Source organism: Benincasa hispida, chromosome 11 (genome assembly GCF_009727055.1).
Source record: "Benincasa hispida cultivar B227 chromosome 11, ASM972705v1, whole genome shotgun sequence".
NCBI lineage: Eukaryota > Viridiplantae > Streptophyta > Magnoliopsida > Cucurbitales > Cucurbitaceae > Benincasa > Benincasa hispida.
In genome coordinates this window covers 66,994,752-67,012,855 of record NC_052359.1, presented here as the reverse complement: position 1 = coordinate 67,012,855, position 18,104 = coordinate 66,994,752, and the positions used below count along the sequence as shown (strand labels likewise).

The window sequence follows — 18,104 nt, the reverse complement described above, 5'->3', positions numbered from 1 at the left end:
AAGTGACTATTTCATGGTTCAGTCTTATGTAAACTCTTTACATAGGATGCCCCCACTCACATATCTCTATATGAACGATTCAAGATCACATCGTTTGTACTAACTACAAAGTGGGCCGCATTCATAGTGTCCCCAGAATAAGGTGTCCAATCTTATTCATATACTATAGACCATTTTGGCTATATATTTGGGTTTGATCCACATTTATTTCACTACATAAAGTTCAAACTACATTAAATAGCCCTAGGACCTTAGTTTGTTGGATTCAAGATTACAATTTCAATAACAACTTTATCGGGAAAAAAAAACATAATATGTTTATTAATCTACAAACTACGAGTTTTAGGGCATAAAATCCAACAGTTGTTCATTAACCTGTGATCCTAACTAAATATTCTCCAAATGTTCATCTGTTCCAGATGCTTGATCGTACGGAGTTTCATTGCCTTCACCAGTGGTCCTATCTTTTCCAAAGATGATTGAAAGCTCATCATAATAGAGGAATGATTTGTCTCAAACCCTTCGCATTGGGATAGGACTACAAACAAGAACATATATTATGTTAGAACATAATATTATATTAGAAAGAGTTCGCCATTGTAAGATAATAATATTTTAATATGTTTTCTTACCTGAACCCATATATCAAAAACCTCTTTCTCTGCTTCCACACATTTGAACTCGTCATTCCAACCAAATCTGCTACATGCATTACTCAGGATCTCAGCGATTGCACAATATTGTTGCTTGAAAAATCTAAACTTGCACTTTATTGTTGACAGCCCAATGGAACAACTAGGAATCTTTTCGTTAAGTAGATGTTGTAGTTGTTGTAAATAGTCAGGCTTGAAGGTTCCATCATCAGCTTGCCAACCTGTTTCCACCAAGTGCAATAGTGACTCCACTAACCATGCATCTTCAACCTTCGTCCAAATGTGTTTTGTCATTTTCTCACGTCTTGTCATTTAGCTACATACAATACGTATAACTTAATAAAATAAATTGGGGACAGTTAGATAAACAAACTTTTGAGTACGAATAGTGGAGAACATGTTCCATCATTCACATGAACCAATTAACACAACATAAATTAAGATAATTCAATATAGAAGATTGTTTAAACTGAATGATAACATAATCTAAAAGCATAAGGAAGTTATTCATAGTAAAGCAAATTGAACAATAAAATTTATACTCATTATGCTTGTTCCCATTCATCGAACATTCACGTCGCCAACTCATCCCTGAAATTGGTCAATTCGTTGGACGTTTCAATAAATTATATATTTTCATGATCGAGCTCGCTAGATGTAGAATCTTCATCATCCGTTGTTACGGACATTGTAGTTTGGCCCATTTCCCTTGTTATCAGGTTATGAAACAAGCAACATGTTGTTATTGTTCTACATTGGATCTTAATTGGGTAGTAGGACTTTCCACATAGTATCGTCCAACGACCTTTGAGTATGCCAAATGCTCTTTCTATGAAATTTCTAGTTGATAAATGTTTCACGTCGAAAAATTCTCATGGATTAGTCGGTGCATTTTTAACACCACATCATTCTGAATGATGGTACCGCTCTCCCCTATATGGTGCCAAGAATCCCTCAGCATTGGGATATCCAACATCACATAGGTAATAATAACCTAGGCATAATATACATAAAATTAATTGACAAACTATTTGCTCTTGAATCCAGACAGTGTAATTACAAAAGTCTATACCCTTGGGAACCTTCTGTAGGATTGTATAAAAGCGGAAGCACAAGGATCATCTAAACACTCTAATTCACTAATTTTGACAAAATATAAAGCATGTTCTTGTAGAAAACAAGTGAGTTTCAAGACATACCTCTTGTAGAACTTCTTCAAAGCTTCTTCTCCAACTGCTATCTTCTCCAAATCTTGTTGCAGACCACCTCAAGATCTTTTCCATTATTCTCTTGGTGCTCTAGATTGAGTTGTGGGACTCAAAACAAGCTTGAATCAAGGGATAAAGGAGAAATGCTCACTGCAATAATCTTGTTGAAGAACCCTTTCTTCAACCCAAATTTTCTTTGAAATTCTCTATAGATTGCATGCCCAAAATTCACTCCAATCTCTTCACTATATTGCAAATCAACATGCAAAGGAGAGAGTTGCATGAGTTGCAGCTCATGCTTAGAGAAAACAAGACAAAGTTGAATGCATTTTGTGTGAGCAACTTGAAAGATGGATAATGGAAAACAAGTTTTTTCCATTTTTGTGTTTTTATTTTCTAATTTCTAATTTTATCATAAAATCAAAAATGATTTTTCCAAAAACCATTTTTAATTTTAAAATTGAAAAAAGAAATTAATTTCATAAATTAATTTTAAATAAAACTTAATTAATTTAATATCAAATATTAAATTAATTTTTACACAAATCCATCTTTATATATTTAAATCATATTTAAATATATATATTCTCCTATTCCGTTTAATTCTCAAATTAAACACGTAATTATATCTCATATAATTACTAATTCCCTTAGTTCTAATTTGAACGTTTCAAATTAACTTATCACACTATTCTAAAGCTAGTTTGATAGACTAGTAGGAGGACCTCGCGGACTTACAGATCATGGGCTCCAACAATCCGAGATTAATTGGCTAAACTCATTAGACCAGATTAATCTCCATTTGTTAACTAATAGGTCACTCCACTAAAGCCCATAGTTGCACTCCTCTCACTGTAGATATATTATGTCCACATGATTTAACCATAATCGGCAAGTCGACCTTTCACAGGTTGTTCGTAATAACGGCTGAGTCAAATATCTGTTTACCCCCGAGATTACATCTTATTCCTCAAAGTCTTTACTGATCCTCTAATGAACAATTGGTTTGTGATCCAATCACTAAACTAAACTCTCTCAGCCCAGTGAGAGGGTGGGGCCCCTTGTTCAAGACCTGGAGTCAATACTTGAGAGAACAACCTTTCTCCTTTTCCTAAATTGGGTAGACGTGAACTTCGTCTTGCACCCTATGTCCCCAACTATTTATCTGATCTTACCCCTGAAATTGGAGTCTTATTGAGCCAGTTTTTTGAGCCAACCCTCACCTATATAAATCTAAGGACAATCTCGAATAAACAGAAATTCATAGTTAGCTCAGGATTAAGATTGAGTTACCTAGGTCATCTAGGTGAAATAGTCAGTCTTAAACAGTAAACAACGTTATAAAGTAAGAGTGATTTATCTCTTGGTTCTGATCTTATGCAAACTCATTGCATAGGACGCCCCCACTCCTCATGTCATAACATGTACGAATTAGAATCACATCGCATGTAGCACTTTACAACTCTTTGTAATAACTACAGAGTAGGCCGCATCACCAATGTAATAGAACTGGATCTAAGTAGCACTAAAACCCTTAGGCATGAAAGCGGTGTTACTAAAATAAGGTACCCAACCTTATTCATGTACCATAGATCATTTTGACTATTTACTCGAACCTGATCCATTCTTATGTCTCCACATAAAGTTCAAGTACTCATACAATAGTCATGGGTCTTAGTTTATTGGATTTAGACTTTTAAACAATTTATGAAATCAATAATAAGTATATTGATTATAGAAAATGTTTATCATTCCACAAACTGCGAGTTTTAGGATATAAAACCCAACACCTTCAACCTATGTGGTAGAGAAATTGCATCCTAAGCACTCTAGAATCGGCTGCAAACCCTTCCCATCCTGGTAGCACAAATATGAACTCATCAGTTGGAGAACAGACAACAAGCACATTCGTGGCTATCTCACCTTTCCAGGTACAATAGCAGGGACGATCGACTGCACTTACATTGACCTTGATGGATGTATCATCTAATGCACATAGACAATTTTGTATAGGATCATACATTGATAAAGGATAAACATTTCCTAGTTTCCTGAAAATCTAGAACCTAATATTTAACTAGGAGTGGAATTAAAATTGTTGTAATACCTCAGTTTCCACCTAATATCAGTGCAGTCACTCGTGATAGGCTCCATTTTTTTCAGCAGTAACTTATGAAGTTGTAGTACTGCGGTCAGAACGATCCTAAAATGCCTCGAAACAATTTCACCAGACCATGTGAACTGTCATCCAACTACTCGGTTCTTAACGTCGTGCACCAAATGTGGAGGAAAATTGTCACCATCTCTTCGTCGTCAATGCATTGAGTAGGTGTCAGACGACCGGTCGTCCTAAGCATGTTACAGAGGATGACGAAAATCCGTCTATCTATCCGCGTGCTCTTACGACAACAGACATCATTCTCATAAATAAGCCAAAAGAAGTTTAATTGTCTAATTCGATGTCTAGTGTAGAAAAGTTGGTTCTCTATTCTACAATGGTCATGTAGTAATAGGGCTAATATTAGGAATTGTTATCGTTGGGATGTAGTGATGATTGAAATGATAGTAAAAACTTCTTCATTTTCCATATTTTGGGATAGAAACTAAAACCCTAGGATACAAAAGGGAAAATAGTTTTATAAGGATTCAGTCTCTATTGAAATACATTACTTATATTCAAATTAGTACTTAAGATTATATTGATTATTCTCCCTTACTTCCCAACGTCTCATGTTAGAACTATTGCTCAAGATTATTTTGATTATTATCCCTTTCTTCCCAATGTCTTTTAAATAAATTCTTTATTATTGTTGTTTTTTAAAAAAAAAAAAATCCAGTCAAATTTTAAGATTAATCGTAAGTAGTTAACGAGTATGGTGCATACTAAAACATGGACTAAAAATTCTTGATTGAGTACCAAAATGTTGATGTTTTACAGTTTTTTTTATTGGGGGGTTTAACTAGTAGATTGGTTAAAAAAATCTCATTTGTACCAATTGACCCAAAATGCAAATATTGTTCCCGATAAGTATCAGCTCAGGGGTTCATATGGATTCTCCCCATCTAATCTCCCTATAACTGTTTGTAGGTGGGATCTTATAATAATTGAAAATACCATTTCTAGGTGAATGCTCATAATAAGGAAATTTTTGATAATTTATTCAAAACTAAATTAGAACAACTAAATTGAAGATTTTTTTCAATGACAATTATGCACTTGGAAATGGCTAGTGAATGAAAACATCAAAACTTCTTTTGAAAAAAAATTCCTTTTACTTATTATTATGAAAAAAATTTTAATTTAAAGTGGTCAATTCTACACATATTATTATGGAAATTACCGAACTTATTATGATTCAATTTTATTGGTAAAAATAGAAATAACTATTTATCAATAAAAACAAAAACCTGTTATGATTCAATTTTATTTATAAAAACATAAATAATTATTTATCAATAAAAACAAAAACCTATAATTGACTATTCCCCAAATCTATCATTATCTACAATTAATTATTGCCCAAATTGCCAAAATACACAAAAACAAAAAGATTTATGAACATCATTGTATTACATAAATAAAACTATTGAGATATATAAACATATAAAAATAAAATAGCACGCATACAAAATGCCCAACAAATTATCAAATTACAAACATACAATTATCAACGATATATAGTACTTATCAATAAAGAAATAAATGTACGAAATAAACAATAACAATTTGTTACAATAAATGAAATGTCGAAAACATGTGTAAATAATCCAAAAAACGTACTACAAGGGGAGTGGACTATAAAAATTGGTATATAACATAACACAAACCTCAAACTAATGGAATGTTGGATTAGTTTGGGCTACACAACAAGAACAGCGAAATAAGTCAGTAAACAAAAAGGAGATGAATTACTTAATAAAGGAACTTGTTTAAGAAAGAAAGGTCATACCTTTGTTACTCGTATGTTATCTATGAGTAGAGAGTCCAAGGGTTGCAAGATCAAATTTAAAATTAGAGCTAAAACAAAAGATGATGGACATATTAGTATAACAAACCATAATAATTAAGAGGATAGAACTTTTCATACCTTAACACCTTCAATAGATGAAAAAACACAATGACACCCTACCACTCATGAAACAAACAAAAGTTAGAAAATGGAAAAGAAAAAAAGTAAAAAGAAAAGTATGGTTGATGGAAACAACTCACCAAATTGACAAAAAAAAAAAAAAAAAAAAACCTTGGACGTGGAGGACTCTTGAATTATTGAAGGTGGATGAGGAGGATGTTATATAAGGAAGAGAGGAGGTGGGTGGTTCAATATTAATTGAAGCCCAAAAAATCGGAATAAATTAAATATAGATTTGATAGGCCTCAGGTTTTATTTTACAAATCATAAATAAATGAACTCAATCCATTTCATGAAGTGATTGAGTCATTAAGGGTGTGGTTGAGTCATTAATGTATATGCCAAAAAAAAAATAGTGGAGTTCAATCAATAAATAAAAGCATTAAATAGAAGTGGGTGGACCATTAAATAAGCAAAATAAAAGCATGAGGAGTTAAACACAGTACAAACATCCATTGGAATTGGACAAAAACAGAACTAAAATCATGGTGTAGTTCAACAACCATTAAATAAACAAAATAAAATCATGAGTTAAACACAATAAACAGAAGTTAAACATTTCATTGGAATTGGAAGAAAATAGAACTAAAATCACGGTGTAATTCAACAACTATTAATAAGCAAAATAAAATCATGAGGAGTTAAACACAACAAACAGAAGTTAAACATTCCATTGGAATTAGAAGAAAACATAATTAAAATCTTGGTTTAGTTCAGCAACCATTAACTAAGCAAAATAAAATTACGAGGAGTTAAACACAACAAATAGAAGTTAAACATCCCATTGGAATTAGAAGAAAACATAACTAAAATTATGGTGTAGTTTAGCAACCATTAAACAAGCAAAATAAAATTACGAGGAGTTAAACACAACAAACAGAAGTTAAACATTCCATTGGAATTAGAAGAAAACAAAACTAAAATCATGGTGTAGTTTAGCAACCATTCAATAAGCAAAATAAAATCATGAGTTAAACAAGTTAAACATTCCATTGGATGAATGAAACGACCCCTTAATTAAACACAATGAATTGGAACATAACTAAAATAGGATGAATGAAAATAGAATTAACACACAATGAGTTGGAACACATAATTAAACATAGTAGGATGAATGAAATTGAAAACATAAACGAAAAAAAAAAACTGCAATTTGAGAACATAAAAGATGAAATATATTAGAGAATAACAACATGAAAATGAGATTTTATAAAGAAATAATCATGTGGAATAACTCATCATCGGTCTCTTAGGATTTAGAAAATAAACCTAAGGTGGATGGTATTCTCCTTACTGAGCTTCACTATCAACAGCCCCCTACCATGCATTCAACGATCGACAACCCAAAACAGTTTCACCGATGACCAAAATCCAAATATAGAATAGGTTAAAGGTGAAAGGAGGACCATCTAAGTAGCAAGGGGCTAGTTGAGTTTTTCAATGAAGCAGCGAGGAGGAAGGGGACTGATCTGAAAATCAACAAATCGGTTAAGAAACTATAAAAAAATCGAGAGATCTGCATGCACAGAAGGAATCGATGAAACGAGAGATCTTAAGGTTAAATGATAGGGTTTGAGATGAGAGATCTGAGGGATGAGAAACGCGTGAGGGAAGGGGAGAGAAGAGACCTGAGGGATGAGATCTGAGAAACGGGAATCACATGAGGGAAAGGGAAGAGCGAAGATCTGAGGGATGAAATCTCAGAAATGGGAATCGCATGAGGGAAAGGGGAGAAGGAGATCTAAGAGATGAGAAACAAATGAGGAAAAGGGGAGAGAAGAGATCTGAGGGATGAGATCTCAGAAATGGGAATCGCATAAGGGAAAGGGGAAAAGGAGATCTAAGGGATGAGAAACGGATGAGGGAAACGAGAGAGAAGAGATCTGAAGGATGATATCTGAGAAATGAGATTCACATGAAGGAAAAGAGATAGTAGAAATCTGAAGAATGACATCTAATAAATGGGATTCACATGAGGGAAAGGGGAGAGGAGAGACATGTGGGTGAAAGGGGAGAGGAGAGACATATGAGTGAAAGGGGAGACATACGAAACACCGCTCCAAATTGAAATTATTGTTTACAAATCATTGGGCTTGGACATTTGAAATGGGTGACATAAAAACAAGTCCCCAAACACTGAGATGATATTGGATCTCATCTCAACCCAACTCATATTAGACCCCCAAACACCCCTAAACATTCTAAGATATGTTTTAATTTTGCTTTTATCATTTCAAAAAAGTTATTTTAACTCTTAATCTTGAAATTGTTTGAAACAACATTTGATTTATATATATATATATATATATATATATATATATATAATTGAAGAGTTTAAAGAATTTGTTGATTTTACTAGTGCATGACTTTTCTCTCAATATGTGGTTTTTTCGACCATTTTAACCAAATATCTCCTAAATCTATTTAAGATGAGTAACTTCCTTTCAACTTTTTTATCGCTCATTGTCAAACTACACTTTAGTATACATTATTTCATTCCAAAATGTTTTGTGATAAAAATATAATAGTCATACTCTTTTACCACTCATTGTCAAAAATACAGTGACGTATAATCTATCCTAAAACTTAAGGGGACATTTAGAGCAAAAACTGTCATAAAACTATAATAATCACCTCTTGCTACAACAAATACTATTTTAAAACCTCCAATTAGATACGATCAACACTATTTCAACCCCGATCTACTATTTTACTTACTTTTTTTTTTTTTTTTTGCTACAGCGTTCACTATTTTCTTCTCAAACTAAAATAGTTTACACCTCAAACACACTCTTAACCCAAACTAAAATAACCAATACTCCAAACACAAACTATTTTAACCCAATTATAATAACCTAGTACTATAATAACCAACTTCTTCTCCCTAGACGTCCTCTAAGAACAAAATTGAAACCTGACCTAAAATTTATGAGCATATAATTGAAAGGAGAATTGCAACAATTGACAAAATTGTTAAGATATACAACCTTTTAATTAGACCAATGTTATCCACATTGGTGTCTAGCAATGGATATGATATATTTTGTATCTTGTATATCAAATATATATGTGATATATTTCATATTTCATATATTAATAATATATGGTATATTTTATATTTTGTATATAAGCCAACTTATATATCAATACTCATTCAGAAAACCATTTGATGTATCAATAGTAAATATATCCATTTATCACGTAAAAAAAAAAAGAGATCAAATTAAAATTTTGATCCTCATGGTTAGAAGAAAAAAGTTAAAATTTAATCCCCATGATTTAAAAAAATCTCAATAACTCTTATATAATTTGATAAACTCCTAATAAATAGTCTCTACTGAAAAAACCATTTACGAGGATTTTATGAAATCATAAAGTCTAAATTTCAACTTTATCCAAATTATAGGGACCAAATCAGTATTTTAATCCCAAAATATATATATATATATAGAGAGAGAGAGAGAGATCATGTTTTACAAGGAAATAAACTGGTATATTCATGGGAAGGCCTTTATATCTTTGATTAAATTAACTAATAATTATTTAATTTAAAATTCTAAAATAATAATAATAATAATAATAATAAAATAACAGGCTTGCAAGGTTCTATCTCTTCATCTTCACTCTCCATGAGAAGAGGCAGAGTAGAAGAATAAAACTTATAAAACTTGTAAGGTATCTACCTCATAATTTGTAATTTATCTTCACAAAAGAGCCCCAGGGCTAATACAAGATAACCCAATCAGTTGAGCTGAAACTCTCCCTCCTAAGACAAAAGTTTTCTAAAATAAAGCCTACTTTTGAACAAACAGACCAATATATAGCCACTTCACAAAAAGACATGAAAAATAACTTTCCTTAGATGTAGTTACATGTTCTTCCTTCCTTGCACAAGTATTTACTATATAAGGGTGGTCTCACGCGATACAACAAGAAACCGAGTGATCAGAAACAACTTACAACGGCGAGTGATCGACACTTGATATCGTTTCTCATTCCCCATCTGTAAATTTCTAGATACTGTAAAACTTTAGGTGTTTCTGTTTTTCATGAGAGTTCACCTTTAAGTGCTAAAGCAGCCCTTCTAATGGCTCTAGCCACTCTCCAAATCTCATGCTGAATTACTTCCTCCATTTCCCTTTTGTTCATTTTCTTGGATTCGGAGACTGCATCTGCAATACTGGGAAAGTAAACCAGTGCACTTTCGTAGTCGCTCGGAGGCCCGTAAACCTGCAATAAGGAGGATATTTACAGAAGTTATTGAGCAGAAGATATGTATAGGCTGCCTGTAGATGGTAAGTACAATTCAAAGAGAAGCATCCAGGAACCAGCCTACTGAAATTTAACGAACAGAGAAAGATAGATCGGCAATGGACGATTCCTTTTGCACATATGAAGTTAGATAAATCAGTCATTTCCATTGATGAGAAAGCCACTTTCATCTAGAGAAGTGAATTAAGCCAAGCCATACAAAAGACATAGGCTCGCTTCAATGATGGTATAGAAACTCAAAAACATAAGATACATTTGGGAGCTGTTTTCTGATTCTCTTACTCTATGTTCGTGGATACTCTGTCTTCAGAACAATTGAAATTGTAATTCCTTTGAAAACATGGAGTGGATTTCGAAAAGAAATAGTTTTCAGAAACAGTCCAAGTAGAAAACACACCCAAACATCGTTAAGATTCAGGAAAGAGTAGTCTCTCAGTGATAAGAAATGGGGGGGCTCCAAATGTGTGATAGAAATTTTATGAGTATGGCTGTTCATAGGTCAGGTTGTTGATTGAATTTTTTGAGTCATCAGATTTTTTGAACACTCCTTATTATTAAGGCACTAAAGATATATTAGTAACTGGATAGAGAGTTCGTTGCAACGTTTGGTTATAAGACGGCAGCTCAAGATCAATCTCATGAAAACCTTATATTTCCTTGGTAGGTTCTACCTTGTCAAAACACTCTTTAATAGAACTTTAGTTGGTCAAGACCAATAAACCACCGAATTCACTTGGTGGCCCGGGAATGCCCGACTCATCTATTTATCTGAAAAACTACTGAGGGCTCATGTAGCCCATGCCAGATTAATCATAGTTTGGGCAGGAGCAATGAACCTATTCAAAATGGCTCATTTCATACCGTAGATGCCCATGTATGAACAAGGATTAATTTTACTTCCCTGCCTAGTTACGTTATAAGCATTATTTTGGCGAGTGAATACATTTGGGTACAATCAAATGTGTTGCTATGGTGAGCTTCTCTACTATCTTGGACAACAAACCCAAAAGTTAAATGTCGATGCAACTAAAGGGCCTAGGCAAGGGGGGTTTCATTCGCAAACAAGAATAAACTAAACAATCCCTTTATAACATTCTCAAGATCATAGCTCTGAGCTCTCCTCAGGTTTGTAATCTTAGCACTGTTGCAAACAGTCAAACACCACAATCATATTAGGCAATACTTTGATGAAAAGAAACACTTACAAGATGCTTGAACCATGGACGACCGCGAAGCCCATCTACATCTAGGAAGCCTCTTTCGGCAAGCATCAAACGATCATTTAATGCTCGCTTTTGAAACAATGCCACATCACTAAAAATTTCTTGCTCTCTCAATCTCTGCATTCACAATATAATATAGACTGGTTGTTAGGACATATTTATACACAAATCAAAAATCTTAGATGCAGCATCCCAAGTTCTGTTTCTTCTTGTGATCTTACCTTTGCTTCATTCTCAATTTCTTGGGCAGCAGATTTGAGTTCTTGGATGGATGTTGATAAGGTGTGCAACGATACGCTCCCATCTAAAACATCGTTCAGTGTATCTTGGTATGCCTGTGTTGGAAGGGAATTGACAACATTTTATAACCAGTGTATGCTAAAACTAAAAGCATAACATTGTGCTTCTAAGTACAATGCCTTCATTAAGGTAAGTTAAAAGCAGGTATTGATCCCTGAATTTTTATCCATATTTATTTTAGCTACCCAAACTTCTGAAATTTTGATTTTAATCCCTCAACTTTCTTTAACAGTCTGAATAAAGAACAAAAGTATCAGCGTAAGGGCACCTGTAACTGATTCGCATAGGAGACATAACTGAAAGGGAGAATTAAGTCGTCAGAAAGCCGAAGGGCTAGCAGTCCCCATATGCTGCCAACTGAAGGACAGAGTGAGAAGACCATTATACCCAGAAAAGGCATCAGAAAAATAGCTGTTACCTTATCAATGAAGCATGCGATCAAAGGCGAATTTCTTTCGTTATCTTTGGTGTAAGTTGGTTTCATATTAACAAAAGAACAAAAGGTTCATTGCCAATTTAAAAAGATCCTAACCAGTCACATGCCGTTGAAACAATGGGTCTCCATAATTTGCCATCCAATCATAGGTGTCAAAGGCAGTATGATAGACAGGAAAATCTGAGTAAGAAAGGAAGCTTGTCACTAAACAGAGACAACTAAACGATGAGTTTCTTTTAATATATATATATATATATTAGGAAAAAAAAAAACAAATTTTTTCATTGAGAAAAAATGAAAGAATACACGGGTATACAAAAACCAAGTCCACAAAAAAAAGGAAACCTTCTACAAGAAGGGGCTCCAACTATACAAAATCATGTTCATAGGATAATTACAAAAAACGTTAGAAATTGAAGCCCAATGAGAAACATTAAAACAAATAATAGACCACGTATCACGAGCATCCCTCTCAACCCACCGTATTTTCTTAATAATGAAAAATCGTATTTTTTATTTCTTCTTGAACAAGAAGCATGAAAAACCATACGTTCATTAGAGAGAATAAAAGGATATACAACCAGGTAATACAAAAAACTCCCAAATCAATAGGCGCCTAGACAAAAAGGCTATACCTATTAAAAACAAAAACTCCAACTACTCAAAAATAAGAAGACGCTGGTAATTACAAAATTATCTTGCAACCAACACCCAGAAAATGGTATTAAATCTAACCAAAGACCGGACCTCCCCCACAATGTCTCTGGCTTTGAAAGATTCTCCTATTTCTCTTGAGCCAAATATACCACGAGATAGCAAAAAAGACAATTTTCTGTAAAAAAATTCCCCTTAGGATGAAACAAAACCACCAATAAAATATGCACACTATACCAAACTCCTAAGACCTATATCGCCATGAAAAGCTATGCAACCAGGACAATATCAAATGCAACAATAAGCATGGGAGAAATGATTTATGGTGATTGTGATTCTCAGTTCTTTTCAAGTATTGCTATAATGTCAAGAGGAAAGTACCTCTTCCATAATACACATCAACTGACGGAACTCCTGCATGTTGCACAAATGCAGCAAAATCAGAATTCAGAGCACCAAGTCTTTCAATCTGCAAACTAGCCAAGAACAATCGCAAATTCGCAATCAAACAATCAACAGAGAATTCACAAATTGTATGCAATCATATTGTTTAAAACACAGGATGCATAAATTCATGACAGCATTTAGTAAAATTTGTCAGTTAAACTCAATCCAAAAAGCTGAGATTATATTTTATATTTCAAATATTTGGTTTGTCTTCTACTGTTATTTGAAGAAGCCTTGAGCAGCAGAAACAGAGTCAGCCAGTAGGCCAGTTAATCATTTCATAGTCATAAAACAGGTATGATGCAAGCAATATGGAAAAGCAAATGGTGGTACGAGGATCAATATTAATGACATATTAAGATAATACGGTCTTACATTCCCAATTCCATTTTTGGCTGTCCATGTGTCATACACAGTTGCACCTTTCACATCAGGATCCTGGACCTGATATCAGCAAGTCTTTAGAAAAACATGCGACATAAGAGGCATGGGTGGAGCAAGTCAAAATAATAAATAAACCAATAGTTTTTTCTTTAAAAAAATAATAAATAAATAAAAGAACAGAAAAACCGAAAGATCTAAGTTTGTTTATACTATTCATGACAATCGGTTTGGTTTTCCGAAGTATAAACCCAAAAGTAGTTGATTGGTTGGTATGGAAATAATTTATCTACCAAATGATAATTTCTTTACTCGTGTACCTGAGCAGTAACCTCATGGAGGAGATCATCTAGCTGAGGAGTTGCACCAGAAAAGAACCCCGGTCCCTGAACTGCACAATCTACATTAAGGTAGGCCACAGCTTTGGTTCCAAGGTTCACAATGTTTTGCTCAACCCACTCGGTAGATCCTATCTGCAAGCAGCAAAATCTAATTTAGAGAAGCTTCACTAAAAAACAAGGAATGTACTTCTTGATAGAATATTATCTAGTACTCAATTATTTCTACAACATAGAAAAAAGTGTCCTTATACACCGAATTAAACCTATAAAATGCCTCGAGGAAAGAGTCTTCTTCATAAATTAAAAAATAAATAATTGTATAGAGAAACATATGAATAGATAAAGGAAAAAATTGATGGCTGAAGCACCTTCTCCTCTTCTGCTCTCATCAGAGAGAGAATGAAAAAAGGGGAAAGGCATGTTAAGTCACCAGCAATCATTCATGGCACATGGAGATTTGATAGTACCTACCATACCAAATTCTTCAGCATCCCAACTACAAAGAAGAATTGTCCTTCGAGGGTTCCACCCCAACCTTCTCAAAAGAGCAAAACGACGTGCAATGTCAAGTAAGGCAGCAGTTCCACTGTTCGGGTCAACAGCACCAAAACTCCATGCATCTCTATGATTACCCATAAGCACAAAGCGATCAGGCTCTTCTAACCCCTTTATGACAGCTATGACATTACGAATTGTTGCCACTTTCCTCTCCCCCTAAAAATGAGATGAATGGAGAGTTAGAAAAAGGAAAAAACTAGGAAAAGAAATAGACGTCCAAGGATGGGGAACGCTCGTATGGAAATCCTATGCATTCTTCATTTTCATTCCATAAAATCAGAGTCTTTGACGATTATATTAAAATATATATTTATTAAAGAAAAAAACAGCCATGATAATGAATATTATCAAAATTTAATGCAAATCCGCAAAGCTTTCTATTTTTTTGGGACAAGAAGCATAAGTTTTCCTTGATAATTGAAAAGTTGCAAACCCCTACAGGACGAGTGACAACCACAAACCCCAAGATAGAAAACAGCAAATACTTACAATTTGAAATATAATTACAAGGAAGTCTCCAACAAGAATTAATCTCAAATTTGGAACAATTAAAAAGAAAATTAGAGAGAGAACTCCACGAAGCAGCTTGGAGCTTAACCATCTGTTCCCAATGACACTAATATTTTTAACTTGATTTCTTGTAAATTAATAACACAAAAAACCCAATGATTTAACAATATCAATCCTTATTCCTCATGTATTAACCTCGCAACAATCTTAAGAAAACTTTCCCTACTTGCAACTTATGCAATGTCAACTAACATCTACCTAAAAACAAAAAAAACAAACAAACAAACTCACCGGCATAAGAAAACCTGGTTCTGTATTCATTTACTGGGCATTATTAACCTTTATGAGTAGGACTGAGGTTGGAATGACTATTGAGGGTAGAGCTCTTGGATGAAACACTTTTTCTATAACATTTTTTAGAAATTTTAGCATCAACTTTGACTATGTAATCAACCATCACGAAAATTTTGAATAAAAAAAAATACTTCTAATTAGCTAAGAGTAATGTTGATCAGTTGTTTTCTGTTGTTTTCTTTTCCCAAAACGTCTACCCTTCAATTTAATTTATGTCCTGAGGGTGAAACTCAGCAAGAAAGAATCAAAGCCCAACAAGAACATTGACACTGCGACGGTCAGCTGAAGCAGAAAGCATAGTAAAATTTCTAGTACCACAGTGGTGTGAACAATTTTTCATACTTCTTCCATTCAATGAATTCCATAAAAGAAATATTTAAGAATCGTGTGGGCCCATAAAATAAAGTAATGTATCATCAAATGACATGGAAGAAGTAACTACTGCCGTGTAGTACTAAATTTTTCCCAGAAAAATCCCCACAATTATGGTCAAGATAAGTCAACGAGGGACAGTTCTAAGTTTGACAAAGAATTTACAGCCGTAAAGCAAAGTCACTTCTCATCAGAAGACAGAACAAAAGAAAAGTAAAGGTCTACGCCTAATGGAACAAATACAACTACCAATTTACAAATGAAGGGAAAAAAAGAAAGTGCCACAACAGACCAGCAAAGTCAAAGAAAGAGCATTCAATATATGGGCCTCAACAACAAAAAAACAAACAATAGCCACTAGCTAAAATTTTCCAACACACAGTACTTTTCATCTTGACTTAAGTGTTGAAATTCAAAACCTGGTAAGTGAAGTTGATAAATGTCGGACCACCAGGCCCCACCGCCGCCGACCCAAGCTTGCCTTTCATGTCCCGCCACTCCGGCGGTACGGAAGCAGAGTCGAGTGAACTCAGAATGATCTCAGCAGCCTCAGCCGACAAAGGCATAGAAGGAATTTTTGGGAACCTTTTCAAAACTTCACTGTCGTTCAAACTCAACCTCTCAGCTCCATCAATGGCTGCCCAACCAGGGCTGAGTGGGTCCCCAATTCCTCTCATCACCGTCCCTCTCTCAAAGCCCTGTCTAAATCCGTCGCCCTCGGTGTACAATAGAACCCCTTTTGCCCCATTAGCCTCCGCCTTCGCCACCACCACGCCCCTCGGAAATTCCCCTTTCCTCGCCACCGCAATGCATCCGTCGACGGCGACGCCGATCTTCGCTAGCGCCCTGTAGTCCTCGTCCCGGCCGTAGTTCACGAACACAGCCGTGCCGTACGCCGTGCCGGACGGCGAATAAGCATGGTAGGGTTGAACTACCCCCTCAACATATTCCGATAACGGAATATTGACAACGCTTCCATTCGGCAATCGAGCCGAAAGAGAAGCGGATTTTGGGTAAGAAAGCAGAGCATCATACTGAATCGAGTGCGTTTCAAGCCCAAGTTCCCGGAAGTGAGACTCGACGTATTGGACAGTTTCCAATGAGGGTTCCGTTCCAGCGAGATGCGGATGAAGAGTGAGCGACCGAAGATACGACGCGACGGTGTAGTTCGACGCCGATGAAAGAAGAAGCTGCTGGAACCGAACGGAATTGCTCGGAGTCGAAGTTGCAGAGAACGACGATAAGCTCGAAAAATGAAATGTGAAAAAACCCAAAACGCAGATGATGACAACAAAGAGAAAGGTCGGTAATGGAGCAGGCTTCGATGTGCAGATGGTGGCAAGCTGCTTCAATGGCGGCTGAGCCATTTTAACACAGGAAAAGAAAAACCCAGAAAAACAGAGAGATAGAGAGATTCAAAAACTGGGTTTTGGAGGTTTGAAGAGGAAACTTCAAAGGGGTTTCGGGGAATTAATATAAAAAGGAATTGCGTTCATCCGCCATTAACGAGGAAATGGGGAAGGAAAAGGAAGGAAAAGGGAGAGCATTAAGTTTAATTATATAAAATACGTTGAACTTGAAAATGGCTGCTTGTTGATTTGTGGGATTTTTTATTCTTATGTTCTTTTTTCTGATTTTTTTAATTTATTTTCTTTCCAGAGCTCTGAACTCTCAATTCTGAAAATGTATAGAAGAAGTATGAGAAGTGGATGCTCTGTCCCGTTCCATAAATTTGACAGCTTTTTATTTTTTAAAAAAAGAAAACCATAATTAAATTAAGATATCATTTTCGTTCCATGTGATTGTAATTTGTAGTTGGTTTAATTTTAGATTATATATTTTCGATAAATATTGAATTAATTAACAATTTAGTTAAAGTATCGTCGTAATCTATATTTAGAATTTGTTCAATTCTAATCCATATATTATCAAACGTTAAATTTTAATTTTTTGTATTTATAATAAATCTATATGGATCAAAATGGTATTTTAACGAAAAAAACATATGAAAAGAGTAATACATATAAAAAAAATTTGAACTTAATTAAATTAATTGAAATTACCTAAACTAAAATTAAATAAGTATAAAAAAAATTTAAAAAAAAATATTTATCAAAATATAAGTTACTAACTCGATAATGGTAATAAATTGATGAGAAATCCTTTTTTTTTTTTTTTTTTTTGAGGTGTGGGAACAATTTTTTGTCTTTTAGTTCTAGTGAATTGCACTTGGTATTGTTTTATCTTTTTCTTTGTTTCAAGTAC

At 34.3% G+C, this 18,104-nt stretch overlaps 1 protein-coding gene across 1 annotated transcript; it reads right to left on the bottom strand.

Moving 5' to 3' along the window:
* Positions 1-9,659: 9,659 nt before the first annotated feature.
* Positions 9,660-17,532, bottom strand: LOC120091571 (probable glutamate carboxypeptidase AMP1). The gene is made up of 10 exons (XM_039049667.1): positions 16,259-17,532; positions 14,517-14,759; positions 14,025-14,177; positions 13,699-13,767; positions 13,258-13,345; positions 12,319-12,402; positions 12,055-12,143; positions 11,708-11,821; positions 11,469-11,603; positions 9,660-10,221 (listed from the first exon to the last, which is right to left on the bottom strand). The coding sequence occupies exons 1-10, from the start codon at positions 17,204-17,206 to the stop codon at positions 10,039-10,041; spliced, it is 2,106 nt and encodes a 701-aa protein (XP_038905595.1). The 5' UTR covers positions 17,207-17,532; the 3' UTR covers positions 9,660-10,038.
* Between the last annotated feature and the right edge of the window lie 572 nt (positions 17,533-18,104).

Excerpts from the sequence above, each read along its gene's own strand:
- LOC120091571 (XM_039049667.1), bottom strand. The coding sequence starts at position 17,206 with ATGGCTCAGCCGCCATTGAAGCAGCTTGCCACCATCTGCACATCGAAG. Across the intron at positions 12,403-13,257 it reads TGATGTGTATTATGGAAGAG|ATTTTCCTGTCTATCATACT; the intron begins GTACTTTCCTCT and ends TTTCTTACTCAG. Across the intron at positions 11,604-11,707 it reads AAATTGAGAATGAAGCAAAG|AGATTGAGAGAGCAAGAAAT; the intron begins GTAAGATCACAA and ends TTGTGAATGCAG.